Genomic DNA, 15,450 nt, shown 5'->3' on the forward strand with positions numbered 1-15,450 from the left:
TTATATCATGGAATACTGCTCGTGCTAAACACCAATATTCTGATGGTGAATTCGTTAAGAAGATTATAACTGAAGCTGTTGCAGTGTTAGATCCAAATAACAGAAAACTTCAGTGACTAATCACACAAACACCTGCTTCACACCACACTACAGAGAGACATATCTTCCCATTCCCAGGAGAAGGATAAGATTGTGTCTTACTCAGACAATTTTCAGCCTTCAAAATAAAATAAGACTTTTTTTCAAAGAGACATATTGTCAAGAAACTTCAGTTACTTTACCAATCTCAAAAAGAGAATAAATATATTCCCTAATATTGAAATAAAAGACCATAAACTGGAAGAATACAAAGATAAATTACAAGGACTGCTTGATAATTTCCTAGAAAGGTTTGAGGACTTGTGGAAGCTGACACTCTGCTTTGCCTTTCTTGTAAATCCATTCATAGTTGACATGATCAATGATGGTTGTCCAATTCTTGAATCTCTGGTTATAGAATCATCTGCTGTGGAAATGGAACTAATAGAACTACAGGAGAACCTGGGTCTAAAGACGATCTATAAGTCCCATTCCACAATTGAGTTCTGGAAGCAAGTTCCAGAAATAAAATATTCTGAACTGAAGAAAACCAGTGTGTGACTCATCTCAATTTTCAGCACAACATACTGCTGTGAATTACTGTACTCTCTAATAAAGTTTGTGAAGTCAAAGCATCGTGTAATCCTTACAAATCAACACCTGTTGGAGTTAATTCATACAGCCTTGACAACGTATCAGCCAGAATTTCAATGACTCACACCCAAGATGGAAACTCACAAGACCTCCAACAGAAATAAATAGCTTGATAATTATATCAATGTCTATTTCAGAAAAATATTACAATAAGACTAAAATTTTGTAAGATGGTATCTGATTAAAATATCTCTTATCATTTTACATATTTTCCTCCATGTTTTGACCAGATATTTACTAAGACAAATAAATATCATTAAAAATATGTTTTTACCTCCTTTTATTTTTGGCAGTCTCACTTAATATCAATGAAATGCAAATTTGCATATTTTTCTTGGATGTTTCCATAGTTCATACCCACATTAAATACACTCAATATAGTTAAAACAGTAATCAGCTAGGATTTTGAAAACATTTGGTATATATATCTGTACTTTGTGATTATTGAAACTAATACACATTAACAGTTTTAAAAATATATACATGAATAAATATTATTACATACATGTATTTCTTAATATTTATATAAAATTTATGTAACGAAATGTTCATGTAACAATAAAAATGTATGTGTAATATTTGTTCATGTTCTCAAACATCTTAAGTTTATTGTATGTGGCTCTTATGTTAAGCAAGTTTGGCCATCCCTGTATTATTGTACATGCATTCTGTCTTTTAATAGTTGGAATTTAAGCTCTTATGGCTTTAACGTTTTACTGTCATAAAAGTGAAAGGTAGACCAAGTTTTTTTCAGTTCACTTTTATTTTTAACATCAAAGTAAATATAAGTTAAAGAGTTATGTACCTCACATTGTGGTACATTCCTCATTGACTGTTTGAATGTCATGTTAACTGTTTTGCAATGGGCATTCTTTGCTGCACAAGTTACAAGGCTTTAGTGACTTACATTAAAATTTTAATTAATTATTTTCTGTTTACACTATACCAATTATTATAGCATGGAATCATAACTTGTAATCCATATTTTAATAGTATACAAGTTCTTGATTTTATTAGACAATATTAAAAAAAAATTCCCCTTAGCGTGAGAGATGACTTTTTTTTTGCTAGGCATCCCCTCCTCTGTAATTTATTTACCACCCCTCCAATGAGACAAAATTTAACATAAATTACTCACTATCCAATTATCATTTCTCAGACAAAATTTTATATCCTTGAATCTTGTTTAATTACAAATCCTTAAATAGAAAATCAGATTCCCCTAGCCACACCCACCTTCCACATCCTCTCTTCCAGGATTTATTAATAGTTCTCTCTTAAATTTAACATTATTTATAACCAATAGAAAGCCAAGGTTTTCACCTATCAAATGATATATTACATTGTGTTCTGAACAAAGAATTGTCAACTTCTCCTTTAATATCAGCTTTGTTCCCACAGAAAGACATCAACTGGCACAGATGAATTTGTGATGGCTCTTGCCACATAGCTAGAAATCCAGAAATACTGTGATAGTTATGAGATATTATCTGCTTTATATTATTATTCTATGTTCTTTGGTGAATTATTTAATCCATTAAAACCATTAGTTTATACTAAAAAAAAAGTAGGGTTAAGAGTCTTGACAGTTGAGAGCAAAAATAAACAAGCAGTTTTATTTCTTGTTTTTCATGTCTTCATTTATTATTATGAAAGTTATTAAAATATAGAAACAGGAATCTATTTAGACTAAAAAAAATAAATAACAATAATAAAACATTTTCATGAAGCACGCGTGGGAACAATTCAGAGTAGTTTGTGGGTAATGTAATTTAATAACTTAATGTAAGCTCCATATTACCCATGTGATTTACAACTCACAGTGGCATGAAAAGTAGTTATACATTGTTTGATGGAAAATAAAACAATATAATAAAAGTATAAATAGATGTATAAAGGTGCTTAGGATAAACAAATGTGGTTTCTTGTTACAAGTTGAAGTCATTCTAGTAAGAAAACCATAATTGATATCATTTTGATTTGTTTTTGGTGATTACAAGGTTAGTCAATTTAATTGATCTTGTAGAGTTAGGGTAGACAAAAATACCTGGTAAAATATAAATTTTCATTTAAAACAAACATTTGAAATGTATTTAGGAGGTTTAGAGATCAAGCAAATGTAATTTGAGATTTTTCAGATGAAGAAAAGTTTTTAATCTGAACATGAAAATCATTTTGCCTTTGGACAACTAATAATTTAATATATTCACACACAAATCTTTTATAGTTTAGTAAAAAATACTTCACAAATGGTCACATGGTCAGTTAATTCGACTGAGTGATGTGTGGTGAGTTAATATATAAAAATAATTTAGCTACTGACAATTTATTGCTCTTAAGTCTCTCAGGATGTTGCATGGATAAAGATAAAAGTTAAAAATAATTTTTACTGATTTTAAATTCTACTTATCATCTAGTATATACCTGATCAGTAACTATTGTTGCCAAGTCTTTAAATATTTCATTCAGCTCAGCTATTGATCGAACTACACGAGCTATTTCCCTTTCACGCTGTTCTACCATGTAGGTGTTATCATCTATTTGAAGCAGCTGCTCTTGGGAAAATTTCTAAAGAAAAAAAACCTTTTAACCAACAAATGAGCATATTTATACCAGATGTTATTTGAAAGACAATTATATTTATTTACATACACTTATTCTATTTCATAAATTTGTGATTTTTATAAGTCCTTGTAAGCATTATAAACACTTATATATATTATTTGAAAGACAACTATATTTATTTACTTATTCCATTACGACCAGGTAGGTTAAGGAGTTCCACTCATAATCTGAGAGTTGAGGGTTCAATTCCCCGGCACACCAAACATGCCCACCCTTTCAGCCATGGGGGCATTATAAAGTGACAGTCAATCCCACTATTCACTGGTAAAAGAGTCCCAAGAGTTGGCAGTGGGTGGTGATGACAAACTGCCTTCCCTATAGTCTTACACTGCAAAATTAGGGACTGCTAGTGCAGATAGTCCCTAAGTAGTTTTGCACGAAATTTAAAAACAAACAAACTTATTCTATTTCATGAATTTGTGATTTTTAAAAGACAGCTCTACAGAAAATAAATTTAAATTTAAATGAATAAATAAGGTAACACTTAATTAAATGGTTAAGTTGAACTGTCATGGAAAATCACATTCAATTCAACTTTTGTAGGTGTAATTCATACATGTCACAAATTCCTGACAAAATCTATTTGTACACATTAAAGTTATTTATAGGGTAATAAAAAACATTTAATCATGTATACCTAACAGGAGAGTTTAATAAAAATAGAAATGAAAAACTAATTCTAGTAGCTGTTTGAGCATAAAAATGATGGACTACAAGCAATGAAGTTTACTCTTCTATGTACTTGTAGCATGTGCCATCTTAGATTTTATTTATAACACTTATAATTTTCTTCATACCTATTACTTAGTGACAATGTTTAAAGTCTTTTCTTAACAAATGAAAAACACAGCTGAATTTTACATACAAGTTTCAAATTTGTTTGTTTTGAAGATATAATGGTCATTTTTCCTAAATTATGAAATTCAATTACAACACAAAAATTATGAAAGGAGATGTGTGTGTTAACAAAGACAAGAAACCTTAGTTGTTTTTTTTCATCAGGTTCTCTTTCTTATTATAACCCTAAATACTTTAACGGAAACATTTCTTTCTAATGTATTTATCACACAAGCCAATAACACAATCGTGTTAGTGTTGTCTACATTATGAGGTTATCGCAGTTAATGTCCAAATGCACAATTTTCATGCAGTACTAGAACTAATTTTAAAATGTACCAAAGTCACTCTCCTGTGTTATAACTTTTAAATTTAACAACTCCAAATATAAACTACGATATTAGATAGCACAAAAAGGACATTTCAGTTATAAAACAGGAAGAGGAATTACATTCTTAAACCTAAATACTCAGAGAGTTTAAACATTCTTAAACACCCTAATTTGAAAGTAAAGTATTTACACATACTTGTTCAAACATTTGGTCCATATGTAAATTGTCAGCAAGGCCACCATCACTAACAGGTGAGAGGGGAGTGGTGAAAAACTGCTCAGAACGTTCTTCTCTTGATTTCAGCTCTGGAATAGAAACAGAGGTTTTTTGTGTAAGTAATACATACACTAACTCAAACAAACAATCCTTGTGAGATAAACTATAAAATAACTTTTTCTGTACCAAATTATACATACATTCATCCCTGTTAAAGAGACTATGTTAAATTACAAAACATATTTTATGTCAGACCATAGAAAACACTAGCTTTTCCTAAGTATCTTTATTAAGTGAACAAACTTATTTTAAGTTCTTCATATTTTAATACATGATGCCTTACTGTATGTACCTCAAATATACAAGCCTACTGACAAATGACCCAAAAAATAAGGAATATTCTATTAAATACATTTATTTACCAATTCTTTAATGGAACTTTATAATCTTAAATATGTTTTGTTTTAAATTCTTATCCATTTGAACTTATATAGATGAATTTTCAACTTCACAAATATTTTTATAGATGTACAACTTCTGATCAACTGCTCCCTAGTATAACCCCTGAAAAACACCTCAGATGTTAAACTGTGTAAAAGCCTTTGAATTCATACCATAAGAGTATGCTTTATACAATATATTACACCAACATTTTTTAACAACAGTAAAAGAATCCACATGCAGTTGATGACTCATTAGTTTAGGGCATTCATAGTTATTTTGACCCAAGGTTGTCCATAATATTGTCTTATGACTACCAGAGGGCTACAGCTGACCAGTTGAGACTTACTACCCTTAACACATTATGAACTGAACTGTGCAGATCACACACCTGAGAGTAATCCCAAATGATATTTTTTTAATAACATAAAAGTGTACCAGAAGCTTTAAATTCAGTTAAAAAATAAACCATATATCAACAGCACATGGTACACTGATAATGTATAATGTTTGTTTTAAAGCATTCTTTAAGTGTTGTTTATTTAGCTCTTTAAAAGTGACATAGTCTGAGCCTGACATTTTTCTTACAGCAATCAGAGAACTAACTACAGAAATACAATAAAAACCTTAATCATGTGCATTTTGGAATTATCTAAAGTATCTCCTCATTTACAAAAAAAGTACAAGACTTGTAAAGATTACAAATTTTATAAAAGAAAATGGTACGTGTCAATAGGATCCACAATAATCAGTGAGACTAACTTTTTAAGTAGGAGCCCTGAGCAGATCGAAATGTGACAGACAGCTCCTGTAGTGCTCCAACAAGGGACATAACAACATTTTTATTCACTCTTGACTCCTGGAGACTCGCACTATGACTTCGTGAACGAATTTGGTGAACTAACCTTTGACAATGAGTAAACATCTGCCAAATAGTTTCAAAAAAGTTGAAGACATTGTAAAAAAATAGCATTTTACAGGGCAAAACCTATGCTATTATTATTAGCATTAACAACAACAGTTAAAGCATTAGAAATTCATCTCAATTTAAAAATCCATCTATATAGTTTATTTTTGTTACTGTAAATACATTGACAAATCAAACTTGTTTTTTTCAGAATATATTGTTAAGAATTAATTTTCATGTGAATGCATAATGTTGGTTAGTTGATGTAACTTAGGAAAAGCTTTAGAGCACACAAGAGTATTCAACAAATCTAATAAACTTATGGTACTGCATAAACAAATATTGAAGTACTCACACGTGTTATGTCTTGTGTCAAGATTTCAATCTCTTGCTCTTCAGCAGTACTATCATCAAGTGTAGGTCTTGTTAAATATTTTTCATGAAAAGTAACAAGTTCTTTCACTAGAAGGTAAATGATACAAAAACTATAAATCAAAGGTAAAAAAAGAAAACGAGAAGTAATAAAACTATACCTTAAATGTGTGTTACAAATACTGACTAATAGCAGCTGGACAGATTTAATAAACCTTTATTTAAATTAAAAAGAACATTTTCCACAAATACTGGTCATTGTTTATTATGTGGTAACATTACTTTCAATTTTACAGAAAGCACTTCATATTATATATAAACAAAAGCTGTAGAGCTGTACAAACATTAGTAAATACATTTTCAATATACAGGTAAACATCGATATAAAACGCATTGATAAAGCGCGATAATCATTTGGGCACCAACTGACCCATCGGTCTTAGGCCCCAAATTTTTTGGGGTTTCTACAGAGGCCGCCGCTTAATATTACCACTGCTTAATGTAATCAACCGGTTAATGTGATCAAAAATCAAAAACCAAATCCACTTCAATCTTTTTGTATGGTTTTCACGCCGCATATTGTGATCAAACCCCGCCTGCATGTAATAATTCCTGGCTGTCAACTGCAGTAAAGTACATAATCTGCCAGTCATAGGATAGCTCTCAGTGCGTAGGCAAGAAGTATCAAAACTTTATTTTCATTAAAACCACAAGTCATCCTTGATCGACCGATGGATGAGTCATATACACTCATACACCAGTGACAGTGGCATGAAGTGCTGCAAACGATAGCGTCAATGTTGAAACCATATAAATTTCTAAGAAACAGCTCGCTCCCCAGAAGCTTTCAGACGAAATAGTTTCTTGGAAATCTGTGACGTTAGCTATTCTCTTTTATTCTAATATCGCCGAATAACTGAAAGGTCTTGTAACACCAGCTCGTAGGCAGAATTTCGTCGACCGAATCAATTTTGTCGTGAGTGAATGGGATAGTGACCATCCGGTGGCGACAGACTGCGATTTTCATATTTTTTCAACATACAGCGTATTTATACCCATGGAGAAGAGAGGCACCAAAAGGAATGCTTACACAGTACAAGAGAAGATACAGATTGTGCAGCGAATCCGGAACGGGGAAGCACACCCGCCGGCAGAGAACCTCACCAGCAGAGATGGAAAGATTACCGTACTCTACTTACCCAAAAACACCACCAGCAAGATTCAACCACTTGACCAAGGGATCACAGCCAGCTTCAAGAGAGAATACAGAGCTCAACTGGTCAAGGCCATAGTCGATGATATCAGCAACGTACCAGAGTTCTTGAAGAAGATGACCATCAAGGACGCCATCTACATGAGCAGCATAGCATGAAACAAGATAAGCCAGAGCACCATCATCAATTGTTGGAATAAAGGACTCAAAGAAGCAGCACCAGAACCACAACCAGAACCAATAGAAGAAAAAGATGACATTTTCCATGGATTTACAGCAGAAGAAGTAGCAGAGGCAGAAAGGAAGTTTGTAGACTACCAGGATGGACTCCCCTTGACAACCCTTGTGAAGCAGTGGGCCGAGATTGACTAAGTAGCACCAGTTACCCAGCCACCCTCACAGATGAAGAGATCCAGAAAGCAACAGAGAACCCAGCAGCAGCAACCAAAGATTTTACCAATCCAGATGAAGAAGAAGAAGATGACCCCATTCCAGAAGAACTCAGGAATTGCATCACCTCAACTCAGGCAGTACAGTACACAGAACAACTTCTATATTGGGCAAAACACCACAATCTAGGAATTTGCAAGATACTACAGATCCAGGACCTAATGAGAACTGCGAAGTTGATGCGGGAACCAAGGAGGAAGACAACAGACACTTTTGGAGGCTTTTGAAAGAAAGAAGACTACTGAGTAACTATAAATTTGTGCATTTCAACTTGTTTTATGTGCTTACTATATTTTATTGTTATTAAATTTTTTGAAAAATCCGTTTTTGTTTCAGTACTGAATTCGTATTTTAAACTTTGCCATGACATTTTTTTATCTGGTAATTATTTGACTTCAGTTTGTACTTAGATTTTAATAATTAGTAAATAAATTATCAAAATTAATTACTATATGTATTAACTTTTAAAATTGAACTAATTTTAATCAGCGTCTAATCGTAAAAACGATCACATGATTGCTCTGATGGAACTACTTTTAGAATATCAGCCCCCATCAAAGTAATGAATTCGATAAATTTCTTTAGAATTCTGCTTTTTACATTTAATTTCAGTCTTAAAATTGAGTTTAATAAATAAAAAAAAAAATGCTATATCAGTAGTTTTGTTTGTTTTTCTTTATTTCACTACAAAACGCGTAAATTTTGCATTATCGCTCACCCCGAGGGTAAAAAAAAATATAATCAAATCGGTATAAGGCGCAATCAGATACAACGCGGTCGAATTTTTTGGACCCCAACTAGCGCCTTATATCGATGTTTGACTGTACTTCTTTATTTCAACACTACTTACACAGAAAACAAGTGTTCAGAATTCAACACTACTTAGATAGAAAACAAGTGTTCAGAACACAGTTTGTAAAACTTTAACTAAAATCAACTTCATTAAACATCCTGAAGAAAGTAATTCCAAAATATTAATAGTTGTTTATGAAAATTAGTAAAAATTAAAGTCTGATTAAAATAATATTCTCAAACTAGGTGGTGTTTGTTTACGTTAACTCAGAAAAAAATATTAACATTTGTCTTAAATTCAACTTGACATCATAAATAAGTTAACTGAAAACATATTATACTTTAATCATCATACAACCTAGTTAACCTTTTTTAAAACTTGCAAAATATTATTATTTAAACTTTACAAGTAAGATCTTGTTTCCAAAAAATTGAGGAAAACAGAACCCAGTTTTAAATTATCTATGAAACCAAAACATTTACAATAAAACCCTGTTTTTATCATTTGAAAATTTTAAAGTTTATTTTGTAACATTTACATGAATATGTATATTTTATATATATATATCAAACAAAATAGTCGTGTTAATTTCGGCTTCTTATGCATGAGTGTTGCATAATTTTATAGATAACCGGCAAACAGACAAGCCATCACAAGCTTCACGTTATTTCTCAGAAGAGAGGGTTAAATGCTATAATAATTTCAGAGTAAGATGGATTAATTAATAACTGTAATATTTCACATTAACTCATAATCAAAGCAAGCTACCTACTTACATCAAAACTAACAACTAATTCAGTAACAGATATAGCTAATTAAATAATACCCATTTTTAAAAACTCATCTAATTAATTTTTTTTTCTGTTTTTTAAATGACAAGCAATTGCTTTTTCACAACAAGTTGTAGATAGTGAATGACTATTTAAGTATAAGAGAGTATAATTTTCTTTGTACAGCTTGTAATCAGATGTTAAGTTAAAAAAAAAAAGTACATCTAATTTGTATGTACCTACTATTTTTTTTTACTAGCTTTAATTTTACCTTCCTGACATGAGACATTCTTACTTCAAGCCTGGATACTGAAACTATGTTTTTTAACCTAAGGTTACTTCTGAAGAAAACATCAAACAGTGATTTTAAATGCTAAAATATATTCAAAATAGAAACTCACTCTTTTGCTTTATTTTGGTCATCTCATATTCCACCTACTCAAAAAACATATTAAGTTCTAGTTACATTCAGATTAAACCCATCACTCTGAAACTTAACAAAATGAAAACATATATTTATATTATCACATCAGCTTCCATTATTCATTGATCTTATGAACAGTTTATTTAATTTTGAACTGGACATAATATTCCTTTTGCACATTTAATTATGTACAATCCATTTCATATCCTTGCTTCCAAACAAACTAACATTTCATCTCCTAAAGTGTTAGGCATCTAGGATAACATTACATTTTAATATCATCATATGCATTAATAATATGACAGAACTAGAGACACACAATTTCAAAAGTAGAAATTTCAGTTGATTTTTAAGTGAAATTATATTTCAGAATCTGTACAACTAGAACAGAAAATCAGTTTTGGTTCAGAATGTTACTATTCATTAATGGAACGCTTTATCATTAATGGAACGCTTTATCATTAATGGAACGCTTTAACCACAAATAAATGAACAGATTGCCAGAGATTATTATTTTATTTTGATATGGTGAAAAGCAAAAGAATTGTAATAAAGAATTATACAGAAAATCATAACCCTGTCTATAGGAAAGTATTTGCAACAACAAAACACTACATCATAACAGCAACATGTAACAAAATATACTTCAGATTCTCCAAAAGTTTTCTGTTTCAAGAATAAATAAAACCAAAATTAAGATTAACAAACAGTTTTTTTCTCTTTAACCAACAAAGTGCACAAGTCTTCTGATAATTCATGGTATGCACACATTTTATTGATGTCAAGACAGCACATATTGCAATGTTAATCATCCCTTCATGGCATCATATTAGTGTCTACTGACTGACAAACAACAAACTACTGTATAGTGGTGCAGAAAACTTACATCAGTACTGAATCAAAAAAGCTTCAAGATGAGATTTAATATAAAACAAACAAATTTGTTCTTAGACTGTAAATTACGTGTATTTCATGATATTCTGAGGCTAAATAAGTGGGTTTCATACACATCATGCTTTACAGAATGCTAAATTATGTAACTATTATTGTTGTATTTGATCCTTCATAAAAAATACCTTTTTGTTTCCACAGTACTTCAAGTATTAAGCTCAAGTTTTTGCATACCATTTTTTTATTTAAATGTCTAACAATTTTTAGTATTTACTTCCAGGCTATTGTTTGTTCATTTGTTCCAAATATCCATTCAAATCTATGAAAGTGATATCAGTTTTAACCATCATTAACAATGAACTGGTACAGAGACAACAATTGTCAATAGCACTTACTACAATTTCTTAAGCTATTCAAAATGTACAGTGGAATTTAGCTTCACTCTTATAGAGTGTTCATAAGATGCAAACCATTAACTCTCCGATTTAGTACAACATGCTAATCATGAGCCCATGTACAGTCCCATTAATATTAGCAGATAAGAATTATAAAGTTATGAATGCATTTAACCAATGCAATATATTTCATGTGTATTTAATGACATCATTGTACTTTACAACAAATAAAAACAGTTTCTTTCTACCAGTACAACTACATGATACTAAATGTACATATTTAATTCTCTCAATACAGGCTTGGTCTAAGTGACTAACCTCCTTACCTCTTGTATTCATTTAGTCTTTGTAGATTTAATACTTCCAACTTTCAATATAGTGTGTATATTTTCATAAAAATCTGACAGTCTTCCAGTTAATATTATAACTCTTTAACATACAAAAAATAATATTTTTAGTGAGGTATTTTTAATAAAACAAAATAAAGATTTGTCCACAAATATATTGAGAACTTGCTTTGAATAGTCCATATGCAAAGTAATTTTCATGTTAAAATTAAAAATACTGTTTCTCATCTCAAAAATCTCAAATTTCCTTTGTGGAATACCGAAGATCTAAATACATTTCAAATTATTTTTATCATTAAAATTTATATTTTATAGACTTGACCTCAGAATAGAATCAGTCGATTTGAACGACCTCATTTTTTAACCATGAAAAAAAATCAAATCTACATTACCCATTTTTTTATTTTTTAGAATTACTACAAATTGTAACATGAAACTATAAATCATTCATCCTAGTGTAACAAGAAACTACAATAATTCATCCTAGTTGTAGTAGACTTCTATTTTAGAATTACATTTTATTGTTTTATTGCTTTTCCAATTATGTCTAATTACTGTCCTCGCCATTATAAGTTGTAAATCATTTGGGACATATGCAGCTCATGTGAAGCTAAGCTACCGAATTACATTACCCACAAGCTTCTACAACTATTATAAGCAGCTCGTGTGCATGCACTGTGAAACATATTAATTATGTTATTTTACTTTAATTTATACTAACCAAAGAAAGATCCATATTTTTATGTTTTAGTTACTTTTATAATTATATATATATATATATAAAGAATAAACATAATAAACAAGAAATAAAATACTCATCCAATCTTCTTTTTTTTTCTTGCTATCGATTGTTGAAAGGAGTTAACCCTACTTTTTATCCTACTCATAGTATTGCACTTAATTTTTATTTAACTAAATAATCCACCAAACAATACAGACTAATAAATATAAAAATAAGACAAATTCCCTTATCTCTCAAAATATTTCTAGCTTTCTAGCTATGCGACATGAATCATTACAAATTCATCCAAGGTAGTTGTTAACTTTTTTATAGGAACAATGTTCAAACTCTTAGTGAAACTTACATTTATCTGTTTAGTATGTAATGTTGTACAACACATCAGTTGACAGATGAAAACCTCGAGTTTCTATTGGTTAGAGCTAATGTACTTGTATAATTAAAACTAAGAGAGAGAACTACTAAGAAATTGTAAAAGACAATGTGATAGGAGAAGTCCAATTTTCTACTCAATAGCTCTGAAACCAAACAAAATTGATGATTATAATAAATGTGGTTCGTCTTAACAATGATAATTTTGTAGAGTAATTTACATTTAATTTTGTATTTTTTGAGGGGTACTGAATTAAATAGGGATGACAATACGCGAAGAAAAAAATGTGTCACACTGGGAGAAATTCAGGATTTTGTTTAATATTGCCTTGTAGAATTAATAACCAAATATTAAATTATTGATTATTAGCTAAGATTTTATGTTATTTTAATTTGTAAGACACAAACAAAACATAGTTTAATAAAATGTTGAATGTTAGATATTAACACTTTGTGTCATGTGCAATAAAGGATACCCACGACTATACAGTTAAGCTATCCTACTTACAGTGGTCATTAAACTGAAACACCTTATCATAGTGATGCAAATTTTATAAAATTCATTTAAATGATAAAAACTAAAATAAAAAGGAACTTGAATAAGATGAAAAGCAATCTGCCATGACTGGGATTTTAACCAATGATAGAAGCTCACAATAACATCTTAACCCTTTCACTACAGGTCTTCCTGTGGTCAGGGGCCAAAGGGTATTCATCACACTTGTAGACTTAACATTCAAAATTTTATTTATCTAATACTTTATGATTGTATAACAAGAAGTCTGGTATCACACTGTAGATTATAATACAAATTTCAGTGTTATACATTAGTTAATTTATTAATTTAAAACTAAATATTAAACAAATTCCTAAATATCAATTGTGTGTGTGTGTGTCATGTGACAAGTTGAATACAGCACTAGTTCCAATTACACTTTTGTGATGTCCAAATGCAAAGTCTATAGTTTCTTAGAAATTATAAAATCAAATTAGCAGTACTGACAAGCTAGAATACAAAATAAGAACTGCCTGTCTTTTCTGTTTGTTGAGATATTGTTACATTCAGTGAATAAAATATAGTAACCTTTCCCACCACTTTCTATTTTTGAAAATACTTGCTTACAAACTCCAACATCTGTCTATGAATAACCAATTGGAAGCTCAGGATGTCCCCTGATGATTTTGTCTCTAGAAGGTGGGAATTTCCTAAGTTTATTATTTTTGCCTTGAATCTGAAGGAAGTTGTAACTGAAAATGTAGTCTGAAAAACAATATTTTTTTTTACTCAAATACAGTTCAGTAAGTAAGTTTGAAAATTAACGGTGGAGTTCTGCAATACTGATAGAATAACATATAATATTTGGTCATTTCAAAATGCCAATATAAACTCGAAAAAACTTATTATTTTTACATCCTTCATGTGTGAAATTTGACAAGGCCTAGCAAATTACAAGTGGGCAAATGTGTACACAGTTTGAAAGTAGAAAAAATAATTGTTTTCTATGTTTTAAGATAAATAACTGAAATTTAAGAGCTTATTTATAAGTTATTTTAAATTGTATATTAAATGATGCATATGTAATGTATCATAACCAAAATGTAACTGTTTCAGAAAATATTGGTTTACTAGAACAAAGCCAAGACAGGTCAGTTTTATAAAACTGGATATAGTAAGATGACTGCATGTGCACCATGTCATTGTTACTTCTGTAATGTTAGTCAGATAAGGCTGAAAGGTCAATGAAATATAAATAAAAAATATATACATATTGTATAATGTAATGAGATTTGAGTTATTTAGATTAAACATTTGTAGTTTTCTGTTGTAATTTACAGTCATTCTAAAATGTAAAAAGCATAATTTATATTTTGTAATTTTTATGATGGTTATGAGGCTAATTAAATCAACCAAAGTTGTACAAATGTAGAATAGTGTAAATAACAGATAAAATATGAAGTTTTTGCTCAAAAAATGTTCAATAATTATCTGGAAGTTTTAAAGAATTTGTGAGCGAAATTTGATACTTTTCTGATGCAGCTATAATCAAAATTACTTTGTACATTCAACAATCAACATTGGAAAAAAAATGCAGGAACAAATCATGACTTAAAAAATTTTAATCTTGCAGCTTAATAAAAATATCTTATATTTTGTGTACTAAAGCCTTGTAATGTTTGTAGATAAACTATAATTTTTTGTGAAGATACACTTCCTCTATTAAAAGTTAAGAGTATGAAAAACCATAATAAGCACAAAATGATTATGAGATCAATATGTGGAATCAGGCCCATATTGAGAGAGTTAAAACTTATGAGCAACCTGGGTAACTCAAACAAGGTAACTCTTCACCTCAGTTATCACATGCTGTAGTGTTTTGTATTAACCTGTTGACTGCCAAGTATTTCAGCTGCTACAATACAAATCTAATGCTTCTTCATTTTGTAACTTTTTTCGTGACGCCATTTTGGATCGAAAGTAAAACAATTTGTAAGTAGGTTAAATGCATATATAGTGCTGACATCTAGCGTTGAAGTTAGGTATAATTGAGAATCAATTAACTTGTTCGTGGCACTGTATTACTGATTGGCTTGGA

At 30.2% G+C, this 15,450-nt stretch overlaps 1 protein-coding gene across 5 annotated transcripts in view; it reads right to left on the minus strand.

Moving 5' to 3' along the window:
* Positions 1–15,450, minus strand: part of LOC143250803 (syntaxin-16-like) — a 31,859-nt gene that overhangs the window by 7,320 nt on the left and 9,089 nt on the right. For all 5 annotated transcript variants that reach the window (XM_076501820.1, XM_076501821.1, XM_076501823.1 and 2 more), the window contains exons 5-9: positions 10,090–10,123; positions 6,446–6,552; positions 5,946–6,108; positions 4,722–4,831; positions 3,157–3,300 (exon numbers count right to left, since the gene is read on the minus strand). In XM_076501820.1, the coding sequence (XP_076357935.1) occupies positions 3,157–3,300; positions 4,722–4,831; positions 5,946–6,108; positions 6,446–6,552; positions 10,090–10,123 (558 nt within the window). The remainder of the gene's footprint in view (positions 1–3,156; positions 3,301–4,721; positions 4,832–5,945; positions 6,109–6,445; positions 6,553–10,089; positions 10,124–15,450) is intronic.

This window comes from Tachypleus tridentatus, chromosome 5, assembly GCF_004210375.1.
Source record: "Tachypleus tridentatus isolate NWPU-2018 chromosome 5, ASM421037v1, whole genome shotgun sequence".
In the NCBI taxonomy this organism is placed as follows: Eukaryota; Metazoa; Arthropoda; class Merostomata; order Xiphosura; family Limulidae; genus Tachypleus; species Tachypleus tridentatus.